This window comes from Passer domesticus, chromosome 1 (genome assembly GCF_036417665.1).
Source record: "Passer domesticus isolate bPasDom1 chromosome 1, bPasDom1.hap1, whole genome shotgun sequence".
In the NCBI taxonomy this organism is placed as follows: domain Eukaryota; kingdom Metazoa; phylum Chordata; class Aves; order Passeriformes; family Passeridae; genus Passer; species Passer domesticus.
In genome coordinates this window covers 75,210,050-75,237,515 of record NC_087474.1, presented here as the reverse complement: position 1 = coordinate 75,237,515, position 27,466 = coordinate 75,210,050, and the positions used below count along the sequence as shown (strand labels likewise).

General features: G+C 37.7%; 1 protein-coding gene across 4 annotated transcripts; it reads right to left on the bottom strand.

Moving 5' to 3' along the window:
• Positions 1 to 1,626: 1,626 nt before the first annotated feature.
• SLC35B3 (solute carrier family 35 member B3) lies at positions 1,627 to 22,890 on the bottom strand. 4 transcript variants are annotated; one of them, XM_064425084.1, is made up of 11 exons: positions 22,747 to 22,838; positions 21,648 to 21,767; positions 18,943 to 19,221; positions 17,532 to 17,653; positions 15,524 to 15,678; positions 13,945 to 14,052; positions 11,800 to 11,897; positions 9,015 to 9,107; positions 8,497 to 8,608; positions 5,542 to 5,611; positions 1,627 to 4,478 (listed from the first exon to the last, which is right to left on the bottom strand). In XM_064425084.1, exons 3-11 carry the CDS (start codon positions 19,141 to 19,143, stop codon positions 4,328 to 4,330), a joined length of 1,110 nt encoding a protein of 369 aa, XP_064281154.1. In that variant the 5' UTR covers positions 19,144 to 19,221; positions 21,648 to 21,767; positions 22,747 to 22,838; the 3' UTR covers positions 1,627 to 4,327. The 4 variants fall into 4 exon arrangements, with proteins under 4 accessions (XP_064281154.1, XP_064281144.1, XP_064281130.1 ...); XM_064425074.1 differs by lacking the exon at positions 22,747 to 22,838 and adding an exon at positions 22,635 to 22,704; XM_064425060.1 differs by lacking the exon at positions 21,648 to 21,767 and having other exon boundaries at positions 22,747 to 22,890.
• Between the last annotated feature and the right edge of the window lie 4,576 nt (positions 22,891 to 27,466).

The window sequence follows — 27,466 nt, the reverse complement described above, 5'->3', positions numbered from 1 at the left end:
GATGGGCTCTGCTGGACTTGGGGCACATTGGACTTAGGGTATGAATATCTATTCCTTGCTCATCAGACTTACCAAGGCAACTTTGGGCAAGATACCATTTATGCTACATCTCTGAAATTGAGACAGAGCTTTTCTGCCTCATAGGCAAGACTAAAATTAATCTCTAAAAGCTGAAACGTCAGGAGTTTTATATTAAATATTAAAATTAATATAGACTTCTAAACAGGTGAAATGTAAAAGAAAACCCCTTCCACTAACAAATTCTGAGCTATTAACTAAACCATATATAAGATCCCTCCAGAAAAAAAGTATTAATCCATTTAATTACTTCCTCAACTTGTGAAGTTTACTTATTATTTCCTGCCCTCCAGAGTATACAGGCAATTTTATACCTCTTTTCAGAACAGTAAACAACTCAAAAAGTTTCCATGATTGAACAAGCAGCAGTCAAACATGAGAGAGGGGCTTGTTTGCGCCTGGGAGCATGGGAGGCAGAAATAAAAGAAACAATTAAGACACACCAGGTTAGTGATGAAGGCACTTATTAAAGGAAAAAAACGAGCACTTGAAATAATTTATTTCCTCTTCCTCTAGTTCTCACAGGCAGGCAAGGGAGAAGAGAGATTTTCTTGGAAGATGGAATGAGGTCAAGGAGTTAACTTATATGTGCACTCATCAAGACCTTTCCAAAAATAATGAGAAGTATGAATGATTTTTTTTCATGGGGAATAAAGGATTTAAAATAATCACCCAGATGGTTATAAATTATATCAAACAGAAAATCTGGAATGGGACCAACCTGCAACAGTGTGATGTAAGCCCTTAAATACAGGAATACAAACCTGAAATAATCCACAGTGCATTAAAAGAGCATGTTGAAAAAGGATTTCACATCCAAAAGCAAGAAAGACAAGTAAGGAAGTAAGGAAGACAAGTAGGAATGATTTAAAGCCCAAGCTTTAGCTTAAAATGTTTGGTAAGTTCAAAGCACAGGGGTGTTAAAACAAGATGAAGAAAAACAGTTTAATGCAAGATCAGGAAACACTGTAAGTTTAGAGGTCAGGGCATTAGTTCTTCCACACTTGTATTCCCACACAGGTACCTGTGTAATCAGCAGTTCTGCTGATACTGAAGTACTGAAATACTGAAGAAATCCACTGCACTGAAATGTGCCAGACAAATGCAAAAATGTAATATGAAAGCAACTGCAAATGCATGCTGATTTAGGAAAACAGAGCACCCTCAGCTATCCAAAGGAGGCAGAAGCAGGTATCACAGAGGTAGATTGCTGACATCAATGGAGATGCTGGTCAGACTTAAATTTTACTGAGAATTTCAATGCTGTTATAACTAATTCCTACATCATAGATTTTTTTTTTATAGAGAGGAAAAAGTTGTGTAGCACAAGAATAAGAAGAAATTAATTCACATTATATTTAGATAACAAATTTTCTGGTGAGAGAATTGATTGGTTTTTCCTATAGTTTCACCATGCCTACTGCAGAGCCCAGGAAACAATAAGTATAAAATGCAACAGTTACTATAACCAGCCTTCAACACTGGGAAGGGTTAACCAATGCCCCAGTATAAGTGCTCGTACACAAAAAATAAATAATTTACAGGTACTTTGTGGACAAATGCTTATTCATATTTCATAGACAACACAGAACCAGCATACATATACAGTACAGAAGACTCAACCCCAAAATTTTGTAGTAAGAACACTTGCAGGTTTGTAAAGTTTTCTAGCTTGTGTGCACTATGAAGCTTATTAAAAAAACCCAACAACCCCACAAACAGTAATTCACTGAAATGAAGGTTTTCTTAAAGAAGGCATGAAACTGCACAGACCATGATGTATGGCAAATGATGAACTACTCTCACTTGTGTGTGCATTTTCTTTAATGCACATATTGTTGATTGGCAAGTACTAGACTCACACCTATAAAAATAAAAGGCTAACCCTTAAATCTATGCTATTAACAGTAAACCTACAATATCCATTTGTATATAAAAATAATTCTGAAGTATACCAGTAAAACAAAACATACACTTCTACAGTTAAGAAAATTATTAAAAAAATAAATCAAAACTTCCCCTAACAATAGCTCATTAACTCAGTCCTGTATACAATGGAAAATAAATTAAAAAGTGAATTATTGTGATTACTATTCTCTCCAAATATAGACAGTAGAAACAAAACTGGATTATATTAACCGTCCAGAAACACACATACTACATTTGAATTCTAGTCAGAAACTTAGTGATTGACTTCTCATCTATTTAAATAAAACAGATGCCAAATGAATTACATTTACTATGACTTTCTGCATATATTGCAGCTTTCACATAATTTGTTCTCCTGAAGGTTAATAACATTTAGCAACAGGCAGAGTTTACAGATCGCAGAATAAGGACTGTAAAATTATCTTAACCTCAGTGGAAAGACAAACTCCATTTAGTGAAAAGAATGCAAGGGAATGTAAAAGTTGATAAGTATTACAGGGAAAGAAGTGTATCAATCCCCTTGACTTGGTCAAATGCACTCTTACACCAAATTTGAAATTGGAATGCTTTATTATACCTTAGCATAAAACTCTGGCTGCAATATGAAAATGGACAGCCATGGCAGGCCATCTGTCTCTTTCAAGGTGTATCTGTTCATCAAATTCTCACCTCTCTACCTCATCCAGGACACAATCAATCATGCAGCAGCTGGGAATTTAAAACTCAAAACTTCCATGCAATAAATTCTCCCGATCTGGCAACAGTGGGTTTATATGTGTTGAGAGGCTTTGCTGACACCCCAGAGAGGTGTCAGTGCTGGGAACAGCACAGCTCTTCTCTTGCTCATCCCATCATGCTCAGCTGGCTGTTATTCCATGCTCTATTCCATAACATATTTAACATGGCTCATGCAAGCTATCAAATAAATAAGAAAAATTTAAGGCACATTTTGTGTCTGTGTTTTGATTACAAGCTCCTTTGAACAGCAATTCTTCCTAAGTGCCTGAAAAACATTTTGTATAACTCGAATACTTTCATCAACTAGTATTTTTGACAGAAGGCCATCCTGTGAGATTTTTTAATTCTTTGCATGTTCTTTCTGACTATATATTTCTATTATCTAATTAATTTTTGTTTAAGTTGAAAGAACACATATCAAGATGCATCTAAGGCATACAATAACAAAAAAACCATGACCACATTAGAACAATGATTTGTAAGGTGATTAGTATTTTTAAAGTGCAGTTGTTAAATATATAAAATGAAAGAGATGGCAAGTAATTCAAAAGCAAGTTGACTATAAAAGAAAGAGCGATAAATGGACTTAGTCCTCCTAAATTCATGATGAAAAAGACAGACTGGTAGCACATTGTCTCCTCCTGTCACTGAAGAAAGAAAACTGTAATCTGTACCCTAATCCTCTTAACTTCATCAGAAGACCACACAGACTGACATAATACATATTCCAATCACATTAGCTGATGCTGTTATTATTTAACCCAATACTGAAATTGAAGAATTTTGATTAGATGATATAAATTTAAGGAGAACTTCCACATCTCTTTATACCACTATGACAGAGAGGACCATAGGTGACTAAGAGTTATCTATTTCACTTTCAACAGTTTCTCACACCACTGTTTCCATCTCACCCTATTCAGGCCTAAAAGCCAATTTCCCCCTTACAAAAGCATGAGTGTTGATGGCACAAACTCCGTCTCAGTTTTGTGACTTGCAAGCAATACTCAAAGAGAGCCACACTAGGATTTCAATAAAAATTTCAATTATTACAATAAATATAAAATTCTGTGATGATTTAAACAATAACTTAAACAAACCTCAACATTTTTATTTAAAATCTAAAAGAGTGACAACATACTGTATTCTAAACTTTCCACCTTTAAATTCACAATTTGGTCATCCAGTTGGTGATTAGTACAGTATTACATTTAGATTACCCCACTAGACAATTAACAAAGAACCACTAATTTCAGATCAGCCACATGGCCAATATTATTAAAATGCCCAAACTAGTCTTCTACTGTGTCCCACTAGAGTGCAGCTTCTCAGCAGTTTGCCAGGAGCTGCTGTCCTTCATTGCTGATAAAACCATCTGACAATGGCCTACAACACCGTTTGTGATGAATTCAAGTGCTCTGAAGAAAGGGCTCATGAAAGTGTGCATTTATAGCAATCTGCAAGCAGACAATATGCCTTCAGCTCCTTTGGTTTTAATAACATTCCCTTTGGAAAGTGAATCAGTTGAAGACTGTTCCAATAAAGTAGTAAGTCAAAGTCTAGACAAGGCATGAACCACTGTCTATACAGTTTGTGACAACGTCCTTGATTTTCTTTCTTCCACATTTTTTTTCCAAAGACCAAGCAGTGAAGGCAGTTTGATTTTGTCCATATTCTTACTGTAAACATTAAGAAATATACCAAGCACAACCAGTAAGCCTGACCACACATACCTAGAGGGGAGGCAGAGGAGAGGAAAAAAGTTACCATGAGCACTTTATCTGTACAATTACATACCAATATTTGTGGATTAAACAAACCTCACATTAAGAAGAGAACAGCTGAAGAAAAATCCCAAAAAAATCAGTGGGCTCTGAGATAGTAATAAAGACTCAGGGAAATTCTACTATGCTTCCAGCCTTCTTTATCCCTGTCTTGGCTAGAGAGCTTACTGAAATGCATTTATAAATTTAATAACAAAACAGTATCTGTTCTTTCCCATATGAATAAAATAATCCTGAGGGGTTTCAGTATGCTTTTCCTTCCTATGGTTATGAGAGCTATACTGTCTGTTACTGGTCCAAAATGTTTTCTCACTCAGTGCCTTATATCCATACTTCCCAATGTAGGCACATTTTAGTTTCAGCTGTCCATTGTTTTAAGCCTCAATATTTTTAGCTGAGGTAAATACCATTTGGGATTTGCACACAAGCTTTTTTTCTTAAATCAATTTGTATCTAGAATTAAAATAGAATTTTACGTTGTTTCAAACCTGAAGCAATTAAAATGAAAGTAGAAACTTAGCTGCATTTTTCAATGTAAGCTCTTTCTTAAAATTTAAAAAAAGGGAATAAACCCAAGCTCAAACATTTGGCAATTTAACATATCAAGATAATACAGTTATTTAAAAGGGCTAGCTAAAAATTAAAAGCTGAGCTTATAAAAGCAGGAACAATACCATAATGGAAAATCCCTTCTTTTACACAAATTTTCCAACACGGAGAAAGTACCCAAACAACTTATTATGTATCATAAGCACTAGATATTATGTAAGATTTTTCTTAATTTTCTTTGTTGTCTTCTAGACCTTTAGAAAAATGTAAATTCTTTTCTCTAGCATGATTAGCATCAACAAGCCAGTCAATATTTACAATAGATTGCCAACGTTTGAGGAAGATATAAAAAGACAAGCTTTAAACCCTGAATATGATTAGTAAGTGTCGTTACACCTCCATGATGAAGAACATAATTTTTTATAAAATACTTTGTAAACCACTAAAAACTATAAATACTTACTGTAACGTGAATGGCTTCGCAAAGAACAAAAAAGAAAGCACAATGGACATTGCTTTTCTTCCTGTTGTTACTACAGAGGAAAACAAGTATTAACCTCTTTAAGAATTCATTTACAACAAAAGAACATAACAAAGGCTTAGCAGGTAACCTGACAAAATAATTGTTTCACTAAAATGATGATCACACCCTTGGTTCAAGCAGACTGCAGATGCACCAGTGCAGCGGAAAACAGCACTGGAACCTTGTGATTTTTGGAAACAAGTACACTGTGTCAGTAGTGCCATCTCCAGTCACCCTAGCTGCAGCAAGGAAATTTCCAGAACAAGACTTGCTATTTAATAACTTCATGCTAATCAATCCACAGTCTCTGAGAGCGACATGCAAGTAATTAATGATATAAACTCATCTGTTTAAGCTTGGATGTAGACCAAAGACCAAATATCTTGTGTTTCCATCTCACGTTATTACAACTCTGCGGTGTTTTGAGCTCTAGTTTTAGAGAGTGGAAGGGGATTATCTTCTCATAATTCTTTGAAGTTACCAAAAATTTCCCTAACATTGCAGGGAATTACAATTTTGCTGAGAAGCCTAAGAGACCAAGGATGTTTGACTACAGTAACTGTATTAGGAAGTTTCCCTCAAAACCACTAAAAGACATTCTTCTACACGTGATCCATTCACTAAAAAGAATCAAATAGTAAGAGGAGTGGAGAACACAACCCTGTTTCCAAAATAGAGATAAACTCTTTGGTTACTCTGAAATTGACTATAGCTCCAACAATTATTTGAACAATTTCAATGCTATCTGCAATGAACAAGGATAAAGCATTACTAGCAAATTGTGTTTCAGGAAACCTATGTAGTTTATCACTGAAAAAAATCAATAAATGAGTGAAAGTTGTAGAAAATGTTTTAAGAAAAGGTAAGAATGCAGCCAGGCACACAAGTTTATTGTTATTCTATATGATGGCAGAGGGTTCTCACTTGAGAAAGACCCCACTACAGGTGCAGTAGGTCTGCACCTGAAGAATGTATTTTTTTAATTATCAGAAAATATTTTGCTTGCCATGAAGTACCTTTAACTGTAATATAATGGAAAGTCCTATTTGTGTAACTACATCCAAATTAGTCTTACACGCTGGTAAAAGGACTACTGATGTATTTCCACAGTGCTTTGGCTAGAAAAGCAAGTTTCATTCTTCCCAACTCTACCCCACAAACAAATATTCACTTAAGAGTGTTTTCTAGTAGAAGAAACAGCCTTCACTACTGCTACATCTGCCCCAACTTCAACTTTTAGTAATAATTTTCTTTTTACATTTTAAGAAATTTATGCACATCAAATAAAATGATTGTCTATTACATGAAAAATTAAAGAAGAATGAAAAAGAAAATTGAGTTTTAATTAGAAAACAGTTTACAAATGAATAATTTAAAAAATGGTTAAATTACTTCAGTTTTTCTAATTACAATTATTTCTGTTCTTTCAAATCAGTTATTAATTAAAATATTTATGTAACCATTTCCTTCTAAATTAAGTGCCTTTTCTTCTTTTTCCCAATTAAGTCTGATAATTTCTCATTCTGCTAATAGAAATACAATTTTCATTAAACTCTTTCACCCCACTCCCCTTAAGAAGGGGGAGGGTGGTTGGGGGAGCTGAGAGGGACAGTAATGAATGTGGTGTTCTTCCAAGGAACAATAAACATTTTCATATTGCTACAGGCAAGACAGAAAGGGCTCAAGTGGTAGAATTGTCAAGGTCAGGCATAAGAAAACTGGGGAAAGGTTTACTATTCTACAGCATTTTGAAACTTTTTTTTTAGTACAGTGTGACTTTTTTTTTTTTTAAGAGGTATTTTAATACATGAAACAATCCTTTCCTCTGGGTCCATTTCCAGTCAGGAGAGCTACTGAACTTGGTTAAAAGCAAATACGAAACAGATCTGCTGCAGAGGAAATAACTGATAGGAAATCAGAGCATGCAATCCTCAGGTCCGAGAACAATGACGTATTTTCCCTTCCACTACTGTGAATGAAGTAGAGCATCACCTGACAGAAAGCAGGGTGTCTTTCAAGAGAAGAAGAAAGGAAAGTAGCAACATGACATCTTGCTACACTTTCCCCCTCACCAGGCCTTTGTGATTAATGCTTGTAGTTTCATGTGCTTAGAAACAATGTCACTGCCTACTATGCCTTTCTAGAACATCCTTACTTTTCCTTTTACATTTTAATTAATACATGTCTTTTCCTTTCTGTGTTTTCCTATGAAGGCAGGCTGAGAGACTTGGGATTGCTCAGCCTGAAGAAGAGAAGGCTCTGGGGAGACCCTATAGCACGTCACAGTACCTAAAGGGGGCCTGCATGAGAACTGGAAAGGGACTCTTTACAAGGGCATGCAGTGACAGGACAAGGGGGAATGGCTTTAAACTGGAAGAGGGCTGCTTTAGATGAGATATTAGGAAGAAACTCTTTACTGTCAGAGTGCTTAGACACAAATTGTCCAGAGAAGCTGTGTCTGCCTTATCCCTGGAAGTGTTCAAGGCCAAGTTGGATGGTGCTTTTGAGCTAACAGGTCTTGTGGAAAATGTCCCTGTCCATAGCAGGGGAGTTGGAACTAGATGGTCTTTGAAGTTCCTTCCAACCCAAATGACTCTGTGATTCAATTTCAACTCCTCCACTTAGAACAGTGTTTGCTTCTGCACTAAAGCATGGCACGGACTGTATGCACAAATTCACTTAACAGGCTCTTCATGGTTGAAACTGTGGCACAAAAAGAATCAGGAAGATCTCAAACACATTCTACTGTGAAGATCCATGCTACACAAATCAGTCAGCACAAAGAACAGAAAAAAAGGCAGAGCAAGAACAATTCTCAAAAGCTCTGTCCTAAATAATAGAATAGGATTACTTTGGTTTTTATACAAAGGCAGTAAAAATATCATTTGTTCATACCTGTTACAGCAAGAAGGGCACCAAAGATTTTAATCAAAGCTAGAACAAAGGATATGCCAAAATACCCAGTCAGGGAGAAAAGGAATGCATAACCATAAGTCTGAACTGGATGCTGCAACAATAAAAAAAGCCGGTTAGGAAAATGTAAAACAAACCCTGAGGTATTGCAAAATGACATAAAACTACAGACTTTAATCAACTGCTTGAGCAATAATAAGCTGTTCAACAATGCATTCATGCAAAAATCCTTATTTAATTTTAGTTAAATAATGGAAAAATAATAATGAAATTATAAGCTCATAAGTCTGGTCCTGTGAATTTGTTGCTTTTTAAAACATTACCCTATCTAACACATCAAAGACTGGAAAAACTTGCTTACTGTATGAATTATAGCAGTCAACCTGTTTAAATGATGAAAATGCAACTTTGGAGAGAGAAGTGGTAAGATTTTCTGAATCATACAGAGTAAGGTTTTCCAATTAGGTTCTTTATAGAAAAAGGAAAATCTTCACACCTACCTTTGAGCAAAATGTTACTGCAGGGCTTAATCCACTAGTGCATGTTAATCCAAATAAAATATACACAAAACCTATTGAATAGGAATACAAAACCTAGAATAGTGTAAGAGAAAATAATTACTAGGTGGTACTATACAAAAGGACAAAATTAAATGCTTTCAGATGCTTGACCATATTAATATGCTCAGCAACTCAGAGCTGAATTTGAAGGGTTTGATGATATTTTTACTAGCATTTATATAATAGTTGATGTACAGTGAAAAGTCAACATTAAGTGTTAAGACACATTTTTCCTACCCACAACAACATAAAAAAATTTGGAAAGCTAGTCAGTTAATAGTATCCTGAGGTCAGTGTCAACTGTGGTAAATCCTTCAGGTTCAGGATTTCACAGCCTAAATAAAACTTCCCACAACTACGCAATTTAATAGTCTGAAGAACATGCTACACATATTTCATTTTCTGCTACTTATCCAGCACAGTAAGCACCCACATTACTTTAAATATGTACAGGGTAGCACAGAATCACCAGAAGTGTCACATAAGTTTCATCTGTGTCACTTCATCGCATGCATGGCACACACGCATCAGTTAAAACATGCAGACTTTAAAATATGACCAGTTTTGGCCTAGCTGAGTGGTCTGAACACTCAGGAAACGGGTAAGCTCTTTATTTTGTCTGCACCCTTACTCAATTCATAGTAAGATTGTTTTGTTGCATTAAGCAACAAAACAATCTTCATCTATCTTTTCCCACGCTGAGCCAACAGAAGTAGAAACTGTCCATCCGTCCATCCATCCATGCAGCAGAAGGCTGTTTGGGCAACATTTGGTAGTCTTTTCTTGTCAACAGAACTATTTGACACAATACTGGCTAGAACATGCTGATCTGGTATACATTCAAAACTCAGTGTCTTGTTCTATCTCAGTTACTGAGAAAAATCTATTAAAATTGTTAGCAATTCCATCAGACAACAGATCACTTATCACTGCTCTATAATAAAAAAGGATGCAGACATGTTTAAAGAGCAGATCTGCTTTCAAACACTTAAAAACCAATGACCTGATCCTCAGAGCTTTTACTTGACACATTATACACACAGAAGTCAGTCCCTAGTTCTTCACTTGCAACCAGCTTGTCTCCCTAAGTACCCAAATGCTTCACTTTTCACAGCCAGGAATAAGCACCACATTGCTATTTCCTTCTTAGGTAGTGTAATATACGTCACTTCCATAAAATAACACAAAAGGCAAAAATCGGATAAAACCTTCCAGAACAGCGGTTACTATTTCAGCCATAAAACATCTTTTCTCTTTTCATAATTGCTTAAATCCAGGGCAATTTCTAAATATGACAGAGTAAGAGAGACCCTGTGGATGACAGGTTCCTTTATTATTCAATTTTATCTCCAGATCAATTGGAGATTGTGTTTAATTTGTCCATTAAACACAATCTCCAATTGAGATTCAATTTTTACCCACAGTCTCAAATATAGAAAAATGATTTCCAAAATTCTGCTTGTACTTCTGCACTGAATTCTCTGAACAAAATCCTGAAGTGGAGTGTCTGAACCATGAACAAAACCCTGATATCCTAAACCATTACACTCATTCTCTATAAGAAGCATGAGTATACAGTATGAGGACCAACATTTGTCAGACTAATGCAGAATAAAAAGCAAAGTCCTGGAGACAGCAGGAGTTTTGCAGGTAAGGCAGCAATGACTATCAAATGCAAAGTGGGCAAGAAAAAAGCTACAGATTGCACTTTGGTTTTGGATTTTGGAAATGACAGCTAAAGAAGGCTGCACCAGGTCACACAGCCAAATCTCTGCCCCCAGCAGCAGTCAATAGTGAACACTAATAAAAAGTACAAGAATAAAAACAAGAATGCAGTGGCACTTTTAGGTATATATTCTTCCACTTTCCAGAAACTTGTAGCTCAAACTTCTCAAGCCTTAAATCACTTCTAGCCTTAAATGAAAATACTTTCTAACTTTTTCTCGATTTATGAAGCTATTCTCATGAGAAATTAGATTTTTCTAGTTAAATATCAAATATATGTCAAATATAGAAAACAAATTTCAGTAACTTTTTACCTGTGGCATATTCATAACATGCCTTTTATAGTAAAGGATTTACTTATATTTACTCAACTTCAGAGAAAAATATACCAAATAAGTTTTGTCTAAAAAGAAAAATAACCTCAGACCATATGAACAGATAATCCGCATTCCAAGTAAGTATATTAAAAAACTGAGCAAGACATTATCAAAACTGCATTTCACTGAATTAAGAACAAAAATATTTACCCAGAGTTTTACAGACTTCAAAAGATTTAAAAAAACCTGCCTCCCAGGTGCTAGCACACTCTAGAATATAAGGCATAGCAAGTAAACTAAAGCAACATGTTCCATGTAACACATGCCCAACTATACCAGAAGAAGAAGGTGTATTTTTCAGAGATTAAGTGCATGATCATACAAAAAACACTACATTGATCTTAGGCCTGCAAGGTAGACAAAGGAATTGTTGATAGGAATGAGTGTTTCTATAGCTATATTGTATTTGTATTTGAAGTTTCATGCAGAAGGCAGCACCCTTAAAAGGTTAAAAATGAGACCGAAAAATCAGCAGAAGTCCTCAGACAAACAGAAAACCCCAAGTACACCAAGAGCTTTCCCTTCCATAAACAAGAGAAAAACACATTAAGTTCCATGCTTTGTCAACAGAGGCCTTGCCTATGATAAAACATTTTCTTTTAAATTGCAAATGTGGTACTTACCATTTCTGAATTAGAGCCATTGTGCAACTTCATAGCTTTTTCCTGTACATTTCCTATAACTGCATCTGCGCAGAGGGCAAGGGATATTAGGATCACACCTATTAAAACAAACAAACAAACAAACAAACACTCTTGAGAATATTCATTGCAAAATGTTGGCAAAAAGTCCAAGGAATAGAAAATAATAACCAGCCCTCCCCTATAAAAGTCAACAAAAATATTTCATTAAGCCAGTACAAAGAAGTGCCTACCTCTCCCTCCACCAATTAACCCCTGAGCACTGTGTGTCTCTAAGCTAGATGGGAACATCTGGACATTGCTTTAAAGAAGCCAGCTGTAGTTTTTATAGCAACAAGAGCAACAGAGTATCAGTTGTAGCTAATGAAGATAAATAACCAGAGAAAATACTCTTTTAGATTAGTTAATCCCACTTTTTTTATCCTGACAAAGGCAAATAGAAATGTTAGATGTAACAGTAAAACAAATTAAAAAGGATTGACAGTAGAAATGTTTGATTACTGAAACATTAATTAAAAAAACCAAACCTACTGTTCAAGTACAAACTCCATGGTTTTAGGTTACCATTTATTCTCACAACAAAGTCACTACACAGTCACTACTGTAATCAGCTTTCTGATAACAAAAACTGATAACTCTAGTCAGTCACAGTTCATTTCCCAACCTAAAAACTTTCATGACCGTTGTATTTAATGACAAGCACAGGTTGAAATAACACTTTTCCTAAGTATACAACATTACAGAAGATACTAATCATCAAAATGTAAATCAAAACCTGCTCTAGTCTTAGTTCCTTAAAAGATTCTGTCAGGGAAGAAACTAGAAGACTAGCAACAAGCAGTGTTTTATTTTCTTAATTCCTATGTTCTTACAGTCAGAGGTGGAAGATTTTAACATTTTTAAGGCCAATGAAGTTTAAGGTGGTATTTTCTTGGTAAGAACTTTAAACCAGTGTTTTCAGTTTGAGAACCATTTCCTTTCCAAGGCTAGACTTTCCAAGTCTCTTCATCCTTCAAGAATATCAGGCACTGGAAAAGGTATAACTCAATGGAAAAGACATGATAAAATAAATAATATTGGTAATGCTAAAAATATAGATATCTCATCTGCATGGATTCAGCTCTGGTCCAAAGATATAATAACAGCTCCAGCTCAGCAATTCCACTCTGTAAAGTGAGAGATGAAAGTCTCCATGGGCATTCTCCACCCTGATTCATGTTCCAGCCATGCTTAATGGCCCAGGCACTCCACTGGACAAGTGCATGGTTCAGCACTGGACTGAGATGAAAAGGCTACCTGGAACCTGAAGCACCAATGCACATGGAGAAAAGAAATGTGGGGACAAGAAAAATGTTCATCTTATGCCCATTACACAGTTTGGAGTGTGAAGAGAATTGCTCCACTCATTGTGGCAGTGCTGAGGAGAAGCAGGAGCAGCAAAGCCACGGACCAGACCAGCAGTGTCTTATTGGATGTAAAGCATGAGTAAAAACAATTGGAAAAACTGGTCCCAAGTTAGTTCTGAAAGAAATCTGTATGGAAACAGTTCTACACAAATCATTGGAATGAACTCAGGAATTCAGTTATCTGCTGTCATTTGAGAAATAAATTCAACTAAGTTTTAAATCAAAGCAGATAAAAATCCTTGCTTTGATTCTGATTTTAGACAGCATTGAAAGGTTAAAATGTGAGAACTCCACCTAAAAACTACACCAAATCTGACTGCGATCATCTGTTAATATAAAGTAAATGGTTCTGAAATTGAAAAATACTTTAAAAATTAACTAGAAAAGACAACTAATCTTTTTAAGTTTTAAAATGTTCAAACAGAATTTTATCATATTTATTTTAATATATATGTACTGGGATAAGTCTTTCTTGAGAATACATGAGAAATTTCAACCAAGAGGATACACTTCCTGGAAATTTTAGGAACCTAAGAATTGACACTTTGAATAAAGGTCTCTTCTGCCACAGAGTTCTGCTAGAGCAAAGCTACAATGAAACTTGCATTTTCAGTAGGACACCTGAAGGCACTCCAACAAGAATTCAGAACTTCTATGGAATACTTATTGTAGGAAAAACCAAGCATTTTTTTTTAAACTCTAAAATATAATATGTCTTTACCTGTCAAGTTGAAGTTTGGTGCAACTGTGCTGTCAGCTAAAGTAAACCATATTAATCCCAGGCTCATACATAGGGCAGCAGACACGTCTACGATATTGTAACGTTTTCCTACAAAATGCAATCAGCAAGAATGGACTGTTAGCACTCCCAGAATTTCATGTTTATCCTGTTAACAGACTAGAAGACCAAGGAAACATTGTTCCAATGTCATTCTTCTACTTGAACAGAAGACTCAATGCTCTGGTCTTTCACAACCAGACTTACTTTCCTCTACAGCAGAAATTCCTCCCACAGGGGAGGAGGACCCTAATGGGAAATATCTGATTCTTGTGATCAGCTTTGGTTTGAGTACATAGTTACAGCACTGACACAAAGAACATCCTCCCTGACAAAGCATTCTCTCAGCAACTTCAGGACAGCACAGATGTTTCTTAATGCTTTTCCCTCATACAAGACATTTTGGCAGCCTTTACTGATCAGAAAGAAGTCAATTCCAAACACTGACAGACAACTTGGGTACTCTGAGAACTCTACACTGTCTTATAGTTTGGGAGAGACAGGTTGTGGAGGGGAATGGAAAAAGAAAGTAAGGACATGAAAAAACAAGAGTTAGTATATCTTGTTTAAAATACGTATGCTTTGTTCGGAAGCTGAACTTTGAACATAAGCTTCCAAGGGAACTTTGCTGAACTGAATTTTTGTAACAATAATATTTAAAAAATAGCTTCTGAGATTACAACACAATAAAAAGTTTCATAAAGCTTTAGGGAAATACTTGTCACTTTGCATTAAAGTGATAAAAAATTACTCCTAATGAAAGGTAAATACTATGTAGGCATGTACATATGGAAAGCTGAAATCTCCTCTGAAAATTCAGCTCTTTTTCGACCAGAAGGCCAGAATTACCTACGGAAACAGAAATACAGCATTCTAGATTTTGTGCCATGATACTTGTCCATGTGGAGCATTACTGACTAAATTTTTGTTTACAGAACACAAACTTTTATAATATCCTTAACCCTTCTAAATCCAGAAACACTGAAGTATATTTATTCACATAACTACAATATTTTTCCATTTTTCTCCATATTCCATTTTCTCTTATTGGAATATGCACTATGATTTTAGGACTAGCCAAAGACATGCAAAATCAGGTGTATTTCTGATTAAACAATTAATAAAAATTTATGAATTAATCTTTTTAAATAAGAGTAGAGATTTTCTACACAGCTTACTGTTGGAATTTTTTTTACATTTGAGTTTTTCCATTTCAACATTGAAATTGTTTCATTTATGAAGTGATTTAGTTTAGAAAACAAACATACACTTCTTAAAAATTTAGAAAGCTTGTGTAAAAACAAAGTTTTGCAAGTGACCTGTAGAAAGTTTTTTCCCATGTTTTCTGTTGATCTAAATATAATTGTACATTTCCCTAGAAGATGCTTTCAGAAATTCTCTTTTTTCCTCCTATAGGAAAAATTCTACCAGCAGAATTAAAAAAAGTACAGGATTCCATTTATGTCTGCCTCCCAAAGAAAGAATTTTTAAAAAATCATCTAATAGCAAGACTAATACTTACCTTGTATAAAAACCCCACCTATCATAACTGGAATCAGTTTACAGCACTTGAAGATGACTTGAGTAGGATAATTCAGATATCCTAAAGAGGTATTTGACAAACCCATAGTTCCCACTGTCAAAAATGCTATTATCATGTAGGTTTTGCCAGGAATTCTACAAAACATAAACATACAAATCTTGGCATTACAGACTCATCTAGAGGAGATTTAGCTTGGAAAATTCAGGTAAATAAATACTTTTGTAATACAACCTCAACATCTTTCTCATTGAATTTCACTTCATAGAAACTTAAAAATGCACAAAAATGTCTGATTTCATATTTAATTTCTTTAAATTACTGCAAACAAAAAGCACAAATACAAGACAATAAATACTTCACGGCTCATGAAGTATTCAAGCAATAATTCTTTAACCTCCTTGTGAGAAGGTATGCTATTTACACAAGAATCAAGACAAAGGTTTCAGATCAAAGGAAACAGGCAGGCAAGACTGAGATAACCTGGGTCTTAGTTCTGTCACAGGTCACTGTGACAACTTCTTTGGTGAAGTTTTCACATGAACCTTGACATTTTTAAAATGAAGAAAGTTGAAAAAAGTACCATTTTTTAATGAAACTAAGAGAGCAGTGATTCAGATAGCATGAACAGAGGGGCTCGTTGAACATTTTCAGATGTTTTGTTCACAATCTGATGAAATTATCACCTGACAACAGATGATCCAACAGTTACTTTTGTGCTCATTTTGTGATTTTTTTTACAGTTACTGCTGTGCATATGTTCAGCTATTTTTCATGCATACTCAGAACCACACTAAGAACATAAGGAGCTGTCATGCTGCAATCCTGTCTTATCTGTAATTCATTATGTGATGTACACATACTCTTAGGCATGCAAGAAAAACTAAAAATTTAAGAAATATAAATTTCTGCATGTCTTCAAGAAGATGCCTAGGTTATAGAAAATAAATGTAAAATATATTTCAGATCTACATTTCCAACACAACTGACTTGAAGGGTCATGCTCTGTAAGCATTACCAACAGGCAATAAAACCCTATAAATACAAGTAACCCAAAAGGTAACTGTGCAATATTATCTGATGCATCTCAAAAAGTCAGATAACTTGAAATACAAGCTGTCAGTATTTAAAATAAAAGGAATAATTTATCAATGTTATGTTGTTTGGCTAAAAAATAATTTTGTAATCTGAAACCAGTATATACAAAATCATCCAAGGCTGACTGCAGGTAAGGAAAACTAGTTATGTTCAACTAGAATATGAGGCAACTTTAAATTTCAGGTACACCATGACAGCCTATATTCAAGTTTCCAGAGTGCCTCAATAAACACTTTGCAGAGACTATAGATAGGTAGGAAGCTGCAGAATGGCTACACCGAGTCAGAAAATCTCCCATTTCCATGGGATAAATGACATCAAAAATCTCCTTGGTCAACTGCAGTGAAAACACAGAACAGTTTTGTGGCAGAGTGTTGTGAGTGCTGCCTTACATGAAAACCACAACACTTCAGCACATCCTTTGAAGCAAACCCACTCAGCTACAGAGTAAGCAGAGAGCAGACCTCTGACATTCTCCAAGATGCACAGCATGTAAGAACCTCTCAGTGAGGAGGTGCCAATATTTGAGGAAAACATTTTCACTGACAGATGGCTTCAAGTGCTGTGAAGTGCATTGGCTCTATTCTAGATGTGATAATCCCAAGCAACACATACGTGAGTCAGTCTCTACCAGCCACATGAAGGATACAATATGTTCTGTAAGTGGGACAGTGACAGCAGAGTCAACAGACTACTTACAGGTCCGAAATCCAGGTGGGTACTTCTAAAATATTCTCTAACATTATCCAGCAAATTCACTTCCTTTTATCTACAGAAATGCTAGCAATGCCTCACAGCACTCACATTCAAAAAACAGATGTTAAATTTATGGTAAGTATCAAGTACTTCTAATTTCATGGACAGTGGGTAAAATGCTAGTAAAAACACATACCTTCTTCTTTTGTCCTGAATCAACTGCAATTCTATTAGTCCAAAAATGGAATAAAATCCAAATTGCACTAAAGTGAGGTACCAACCAAAAGGTTTAAAACCTTCCACTGAAAATATCAATTCCTATAAAAACAAAAACCCACCAAAGTCATGTACATACACCAAAATATTAAATGGACAAAAAAAAATTACAGACCTTTTTCCTTCATGTACATGCAAATCTAGCCTTGTAGTTGCTGTTTATTAACTAGATTTATCTGCCATATGTAACTTGCAAAAATATTGAAAAATAAAAGACCATTTAGGTTCTCCAAAATGAAAGAAGAAAATTTACTGTTGCTGTAAATACACTAAAATTAATGGAACAATTCATTAGGGGAATACATTTGATGCATTAGTAATTATCTCCTATTACAGATGCCTTCTTGCCTGCCTTTTTGCTGCTCTTCCATTCATTTACTTCCGTAAACTGTTTTTATTCAGATTTTATAAATATCTCGGGATAAATTTAATAACAATTTTCTCTAACAAACATGCTTACTGATAATTTTCAGCTCTTAGGAATGCATATCTAATATTTTGAGTGCCAACATTAAATAGCACTTGTGAGTTCATAAAAATTTGCATGCTGTAGGAATATTTCAAACCAGAGCAATTTGTTATGGAAAAATACGTACACATCATAAAGACTTATGTGGCTGTATCAGTTATAGAAACAAAAGGCTACCCAATATCTGCCTTTTTGAGATTCTGCTTTTAATTACTGATCATGTTCTCCTAACTCTTTTGAAGTAACTTTATGTTAACGAACTTAAGTAACTTTATGTTCTCAGCTGCTTTTGAAAGCTGCATTAGAAATATGATTTTTAATTACCAAGTTTTTTAATCACTGCTTTATTGAGACTACTGAATGAATTTTAAAATAATTTTTAAAAGGAAACAGAAATGTAGCTGCTCAAGATAAGAGAGAAAAGATTAGCAGCATGGTAAATGCTTAACTAAAATGGCATGAACATTATCCTTCTGCTTGAAAAATTACCATAGTACATGTTTCAGCTCTGTCCTGAGAGCAGAGAGAAAAATAAGGCAACTCTAACTGTACAGTACTCATGGAACTTAGGGAGATCTAGAGGGAGGTTTCAGCATCAATGAAGACCTTGGTGCATCTTGCACACAGAAGTAAAAGATCATGTTTTGAAAGTCCAAGTGATCTAAACTTTACAGGCACACGAACCATAATGGCAACTTAAATTATATATTACTTGCTGCACTTGAATACTGAAAGGCTGACTTTGCAATAAATATCTAGTTTAAATATCTATACATATTAAAATACACACTGTATTATTATGTTATTGAAAAAGACAAGGGGTAGGATTAATTGGCCTAAGACACAAGTTCATAATATTTACCTGTAAATATCCATAGATTAGATAAAACATAAAAACTCCAGAAACACAGATGAAAAATTGGGTAGGTTTGCTAAATTTGCTGAGATTCATGCCAAGAACTACAACATCATCTATTGATTTGATATGGGGAGACATAGTTTGAGATTTGGAAGGTACACTGATGGAAATGTATTTTCTCGATGAAGTGAATTTCAGATCCATGGTTCCTGGGTCGCTGCATTCGGGGCTGCTGTTGTCTTCTGCCTGCTTTTCTCCTTCTGTGCGTTTTCTGTCTGAAAGCTGAAAGAAACACTGAAGTCAGATGGGACATAACACATAACCTTCCAACAACAACAGTAAGTGAATGTGACATTTATAGGGAAAATACAAAGATTTTAGAGTTTTGTTGAATTGTTTTTACTCACGAATTTTACTTATCTTTTCTGATGTCCAAAGTTAACATCAGTTAACTTTGTTAACACCAAAGTTAACACCAGAGGCCATCAATACTTTTTGAAAGCAGTTTTGCTTCATTCCTACACTCAACATAGCAAACAAACCAACCAATCAACCCCAAAACACCACCAACAGAAAACCAGCTTGAGCTTCTCAACAGCTCTAACTGGTCCTGTCCTGTACTCACAGGAGTGACTGCTTGGGAGAGAAGAGATCTCCATGACCAACCCACAGTGAAAGAACTGGTATTGAAGCACTGTGGTTCTGCCTACCTTCTTTCATCTTCTCAGCAAAACACACCAGACTAGCTCACAGCATAGGAAGCCTTGCTAAAAACTACAGGTTTGAGCCTATGCTCAGTTACAAGCATGGAAGCCAAAGAAGTTATCCCCTCATCCTCGTGTTTAGTCACTATTTCTTACACAGTTTTTCAGAAAAGAACATGGAGATCCAAACAAGCAGATTGAGATGCCAGTCTCAAAAATCAGACTGTTTATAAGATGAGGTCTATGATATGGCAATCCCTTTAGTATTTATCAGATGCAGGTATTTCCACACGTAATAGAAAACAAAATTGGATGACTGAAGCCTAGAGAAGGAATGTAGCAGCTTAGTAGACGAAGATGCAAATAATTCTGTTCTCCAGCTCAGCAGACAGTAAATATTTGATGGGTTTTTTAAAGATAAAACACGCTGGTCAGCCAATTGTCTCAAGATTTTTACGTGCAGGTCAGCATCAAGTTCAGTGAGCAGTCAGTAATTATACTGTGTTTGTCCCAACTGTTTAGTGATTTGTTTTTCCCAGCTCAATAATAATTCTCCTCATCATAAAAAATGCCTTACCCATTGTTTTTAAATTTAAAATGTCCCAGTATATTAACACTAGATCATGCAAGAAATGTAGTCTGCAAGAACACTGGTAAATACAATACATTATGGAATACTAGAAATTTTAAGGTTAGCTGAAAAATTAAGTTTTAGCATGAAGCTTGCAATGTGCTTATGTTTTCCTTTTTCATACAAGCTACTACCAGGTTGGAACAAGACTCCTAAAAGAGTTCTGAAAGAAAATCTTGGGGAGTACAACAGATGTTTAGGGACCATAATAATTATTTAACATTAATTTCATAGCTCTTCAGCTGAAGATCAGAAGTGAGAGGTAGAAAGTTTATCCCTGCGGATTTTTAGCTAATCACAACATGAAGTGACCATAAAACAAAAGAAAAAAAAAGTTTTAGACTAATTGTAGTAAAACCAGAAAAGCACTAATGTCAGACAATGAGGCATGAGTGAGCCTTTACAAACAATGTAATAGAGTTCTGATCACCCTCAGAGAAAGACTGAAAAAACAATGGCAAACAAGGGTTGTCAGGATGGAGGAACAGGTTGCCCATCTTAGGAACTGAAATAAGATGAAAGCATAACTTGTCTAGACTAACAAAACCCAATGAAAAGAAAACAGATCTGCTTTCAATACAAGTATGAGTACCACTAAGGAGAAAAAGTACTGTTAATTTTAAGGACAGAAGAATGAGAACAAGTGTTCATGAAGTGATCATGAACAAATTTACGCTTTCCAGACTATCTGGTTAGCCAGCTTTTGCTCAGGAACTGCCTGGACATTGATCTACCTGTGGCTGGACATTCATCTACCTGTTTACATCACCTGTCTTGGTTTACTTCTTTTTTCCCATTTTTTCCTCTACTTCTGAAAAAATATTTATCTTGACCCATAATGTTTTTTTTTCACTCTTCCTTTCCTCTCACCTCACCCCTCTGGGGGCAGTGAGGAAAGTGAGCAAGCGGCTGTGTAATGCTGAGCTGCCTACCAGCATTAAACCACATAATTAACATAATCTTCGATTTTCAACTATTTCTATTAAAAATATTTCCTCAGGAACACAATCAGGGTTTACAGTCTCTTCACTTAATTTTTTGCAGATTACTGAGTCTGTCCCGAAAGTGGTAAGAAATGCCGATCACTCCAGACACACCCACGACCATCCACAAAACTGATACATAGTAACTGGTTTTCACTACATCCTTCAAAGAAAATTATGTAACAGCTGAAGAAACTGTAAATGTATGTATGCATTTGAAACAGTCTCCTCAAAGTAATTTCATTGGCAACAGTGACAGAACTCTTCTGACTTCACAAGCTGCTATTTTTCTAAGCATGAAAACTGTTATTCTTACTCCTCCCATCAAAATTCATCAAGCACCTAATTCACGTCTTGAACAAACATACAGAAAAAATTTGTGTAAAATACCAATTTCCCTCTTTTCTGTCTCCTCCCGTGGGTAAAAGCGTAAACAACAGCTTCTTTAGATCAAAGGCTTCCTGCTTCTTCCCCTTTAAAAAAAAGTCCCTTGCAGATCAGTACTTTAACCTAGCACACAAAATAGTGATTATTACATGAAGGAGAAACAAATGAACGAGTAGAAAAGCAAAATTACTTTTGCCTTCAAAAAGTTAACGACTTGTACTAAGCATGGAAAAAACATCATGAAGGAGCTCGAGCCTTGCTTGGCCAAGGTTTTTTAACACTGAAGAACATCTGTTAAACCCATCATCTTGGCAGAAACCGGCGTCTTAAGTCTGCTCAGAAAGTCTCGCCTGAGACACACAAGGCAAGCTCCACGGCGGCTTTGGCCATGACCCTCCAGAGACCGTGCCAGCAATGCTTGGTGGCAGCACAGCAGGGACGCGCCAGGTGACAGGGAAGCCAAAGCCCATCTGCGGGAAACCTGAGCAGATACTTTGCTTGGCGCTACCTGCCTCCTGCTCCGGAGGCAAAACAGGGAAGGGGATGGGGTCCAGCATGATCCCTGAGGCTTCCCTCCTGCCCACTCGCCTGCGCCAGGGGCGTCTCTTCCCGAATGCCAGGTGCGTCCCTTCCCCAGTGCCAGGCGTGTCCCTTCCCGAGTGCAAGGCGTGTCCCTTCCCCAGTGCCTGGTGTGTCCCTTCCCGAATGCCAGGTGCGTCCCTTCCCGAGTGCCAGGCGTGTCCCTTCCCCAGTGCCAGGCGTGTCCCTTCCCCAGTGCCAGGTGTGTCCCTTCCCCAGTGCCAGGCGTGTTCCTTCCCGAGCGCCTGGCAGCTGTCCCGGGCAGGGCTGGCACAGGCTCTCCAGCCGCCATTCCCCGCCCTTCCCCCGGGAAAAGGAACCCGCGGGACGCCGCCTCCTCGGGCCGGCCGCAACCCTCCGGCCCTCAGTGCCGGCGCCCTCCGCTCCGCACCCTGCCCCGCCGCCCCTCACCGTGGCGCCCATGGCCCCCCGACGCCGGGCGACGCTTCGCAGGAAGCGACCCCGCCTCCTTCCCGCTCGCCCCCCGTCCCTGAGGGAGGGAAGGAGCGGCCCCGCCCCGTACCTGTCCGGCGGGCGAGGAGGGGCAGGGCGGCTGGGGCCGGCCGCCGCCCGCCAGCGCGTCCCGCCCGCCCGCCGGGATGGCCGCCTGCCGCGGGCCCGGCCGCCGGAAGTGGCGCCCGGCAGGCGCCGGGGTCGGCGCGAGCGGCGAGCGCATCGACAGCGCCGCTCGCTCGCTCGCTCGGCGTTCCGCTACCCGGCCTGAGGCGGGCGGGGACCGCCCTCCGCGCCTGAGGGGCCGGGCCGGGCCGGGCCGCGCTGCGGTCTGCGCTCCCGGGTCCCGCTCCCGGATCCCGCTCCCGGATCCCGGCGGCCCAGGGACTTCCCGCGTGTCTGTGGGGCACACCGGGGAGGTGGCAAAATCACAGAATCGTTAGGGTTGGAAGGGTCCTCTGGAGATCCAGTCCTTGACAAGGCAGGGTGGCACGTCCAGGAGGGTTTGGAATGTCTCCAGAGAGGGAGACTCCACAACCTCCCTGGGCAGCCTGTTCCAGTGCTCTGCCACCCTCAGTGTAAAGAAGTTCTTCCTCGTGTTGATGTGCAACTTCTGTTTCAGTTTATGGCCATTGCTCCTCGTCCTCTCTCCGGGCGCCAGTGAAAAGAGTCTGGCACCGTCCTCTTGGCACTGCCTGCGAGATACCGACCTGCATTCATGAGATCCCCTCTCAGTCTTCCCCAGACTAAGCAGGCCCAGCTCCCTCAGTCTCTCCTCATAGGAGAGATGCTCCAGACCCCAAACCATTGCGTCCCTCCCTTGTACCCTCTCCAGGAGCTGCCGGTCTCTCCTGTACCGAGCAGCCCGGAATTAGGCACCGCGCTCCCGCCGTGGCCGCAGCGGGGCCGAGCAGAGCGGGGAATGCCCTCCTTCCCCCGCTGCCCCCCGGGCACCGCTGGTGCTGCCGCAGGGCAATCCCCGCGCTGTGCGGGCCCCGCCGCAGGCAGGAGGGAGCCCGGGGTGGCAGGAGCTCCGAGAGGGGCTGAGGAGCTCCCTGCCCGCCTGGGCTCCCTGCAGCTGCCAGGAGGAGTGACAGGGACACGTGTGGCGGTGTCACCTCGCCTCCCAGGTGTGCTGCGGGCGGGCGCTGCTGTAGCTCCGCGGCGACTGGGACTGCCGCAACACTCTGGAAAAGCTTCCCGCAGCAGGCGATCGTATTTCACACCGCCGTGACATCAAGATTGTTTGGAGTCCTGAAAAAGTTAAAAAAAAAAAAAAAAAAAGAGAGAAAATGCGTTTAGAGAGAGGTATTCTTGATATCATTCCACACGAGGCTGCACGAAGGAAATAATAAAAGTATCTAATAATGACAAGTGAAAAGGCAAATGAGAGCAATAACAGCAGAATGCATAGAGCATAATGGCCAAAGGAATCAGGTAAAGAACTTAGAAGAAAGGTAGCTAAAGGCATTTTGAACAAAATGTGCAAATTAGATGTGTCTTGAAAATACATAAAATCCAGTTATTATTCATATCTGTCTATAAAATGGCAGTGGTGTGTTTTCTGTAATTATGTGCAAAGGTATTTAACGTGATACATAATCACTGTAGGACAGGAGATATATATTTAGGAAAGTCAAGCTTTTATGTTTACAATATTTTAAAAGGTTTTTTTTACCTTATCCAATGTTAGTGTAGTAAATCAGTGTGTATTACAGACAGTAGCAACATGTGTTCCAACATTTAACAACATATTTCTAAGGGTATTTATTAAGTGACAAACACCAAAAAGAAAATGTGTAGAAAAAGGGTTACTTAAAAATAAATAAGCAAACAAAAAATTGAACCTCCTAAAACCTTTTAGCAACTAGCTGTTTCTGAAAAATGGGATTAGTGATTATTGAGAAAAATACTTGCAGCCACCATCTGAAGTTCCAGTGCTTCTTGGTTCAAGTTTCATTCACCTGATTGAGGGATTTCACATTTCACAAACAATTGTGCTTTTTTTTGCAACAATATGGATGGTGCTTTTCACTGTCTCCGTGACAGAAGTAACTTCTCCAGTAACTCAAGTAAATATATTCAAGCTTGCGTGTGATCAGTTGGGATTTTCTAGTTTTGTGTGAATAAATTCTTTAGATATGTCAGCTGAAATAAACTTTACTGTTACAGAGGTAAGTGGAGTGATTACACAGGAAGTTCCACCTGAACGTGAGGAAGAAGTTCTTTTCTGTGTGCGTGGCTGAGCACTGGAACAGATTGCCCAGAGAGGCTGTGGATTCTCCTTCATGGAGATATTCAGGATTCTCCTTCACTGGAGATATCCAAAAACCATCTGGACACAATCCTGAGTAATGTGCTCGAGGGGACCCTGCTTGAACGGACTGGTTGGACTGGATGACCTCCAGTGGTCTCTTCTACCCTTATCTGTTCTCCATTTCTCTAAGAGGGCCTTACTGACTCAGTGGAGGCAGGAAAAATCAAACTGCAGCGCTGAGTTGGATTGACTAAATAACCTGTAGCTGGGTGGAAAGAACCTGAGTGTGTGAGGCTCTTGATTAGGAAGAGTTTTGAGGAGAAACACACTGGCAGATGTGATCTGATATTCCCTCATATCTGAGACTTGTTGATACTCTATTGTATTTTTGGTTTTTTTAAATTCAGAAATGTAGAAATCAGGCTGCTGGATTTTGGGAGGTCTCCTGCCTGTTGCTAAAGAGCATATATTTTGCTGTTTGCAATTTTGAATTTTTCTATTTCTATTATCTGTATTCCATCATTCCAACTGGAAAGTGGCAGGTATGCTGGGGAATGTTCTCTTTAAATAAAGCAGAAGAGTAAACGATGAGTAGGATGTTTATTATTGATCTCACAGATGCTTTTGCAGTCTGCAATATGAACACATATGGATTACTGGTAAAGCTGGGAAGCAAATTACATTTTCTTTTCTCTTTTGTAAAAATGAAGTTAGGGCTTATGAAAGGTACTGGATTCAGGCTCTGGGGACCCAACTTCTCTGTTTATCCAGGAAACAGATGTTGTACATCACAAGCAGAGGCAGTGGAAGTATTAAAGATCTCAAAGTTCTCACACTCCCTGTCTGTACTTCTCCTTCTTGACCTACTCAAGGTACCAGCATGAAAGCTTAGTCTGTGCACAAACTTACTCCTATTTTTTTTTTCTTCTGGAAGGTACACAATAATACTGTTGGCTGTAGTTTTATTAACAAAAGCTTTTGTTCACTACAATCTAATCTAGACTTCATAATCCAGTCTAAATTAGACTCACTGCAGTCTAATTTAGAATGTCAGCTCATAAGAGCCTTTGTTACCTTTGTTGTCTAGTCTAGATTGTTTTCATGCCCATTCAATATGAGCGGTTCTAATTTTTCTGCAGTGAAATGGTACCCTTGTACCCACTTCCCATACACCACATTGGGAATTAATCAGAACAAAGGTGTTAGACACTTCTTATTTGTGAAGAGAACACAAATATTAAATATTTATAATAGGTGCACATCTTGCATTTTGTCAATGGGCTTTGGACAGTAGTTTCTTCGTGGCATAATGTGTTGCTATTAAGAATTTAAAGGAGTAAAAAATATTTCCTGTATGTGGCAAAATTACCCAATATGGGTAAGTTTCCCCATGAAACATGTACAGGTATACCATGAGTGACACAAATATCCATGAACATTTTCACTAGGGTTATAAATAAAATGACACTAGTGAAGCAGAACAATGAGGGACATTTCTTATATTTCAGCATTAAAAGCAAATTAACACGACTTTCAAATGCTTGAAGCCACCTCTCAGAGATATGTGTTATTTGGACAAATATTTTTAGAATCTTCTATGTTGACTAAATCAGAGCATAAGTCAATGAGGGTGCAGTTTGTGAGTCTTGATACAGCTAAAGATGATATAATTTACTGCTTTATCATCCTTATCAAAAATGGTGGGAAATTACATGCAAAGTGACCAATTTTTCTGTGGATTTTGTTTTAATGTTTACATTTGAGGCAATTAAGTATTACACAAAAGTAAGTATTTTGGTTAGATGAAAATGTGTTTTGGCTGTCATAAAATGTCATCCACTGAGTTAATGGGAGTTAGGTAAAACTAGAAGCTTGACTGACAGAAAAGAGAGCAGCTGTTTACCTCTGTAACATGGGGAAAAGGGGGAAAAAACAATAGTTCTCTCTTATTGACAGATGTAATGATATTTCTGGTAACTTAATACAGTCAAATTTTTCTGCCAGCCTTGTACCGGGTTTGATTGCTCTTGCTCTGAGATGCAGTAGAATGCGAACAAAACAAAAAAGACACCCACACAAGAAAGACTTGATGGGCTTTTTGCTCGGAATATTTTTTAAACTATAAATAAGTTCCCGTCAAAACTAAGGATGACTTGTTAATTAAAAATCCATATATTTTAATATATATATTATTAAAATGTGTATGTTGTTTAGGCTTCTGTAATAAATGTTTTCTGAATACTTTCCTATAATTTTCTCTACTTAAATTCCAGCTGCAATGATTTTTCTTAGCCTAATTTTAAAAACTGTTTCTAATGTATTCCTTGTACTACTGCATTTTACTGCCTCAGAACCTAAATTGTGGCTTTAACAGTAACAAAAAGCTCTATGATTATAGAATACAAAGCTTGGAATGTGTGATACATCACTTCATATTCAGTGGAAAGCAATTGTATCTAGAATTATAAAGCTAAATTAAAGTTCTGCCTTCTGACATTATAAAGTACTGTAATACTGATTTTTAAATTTTTAA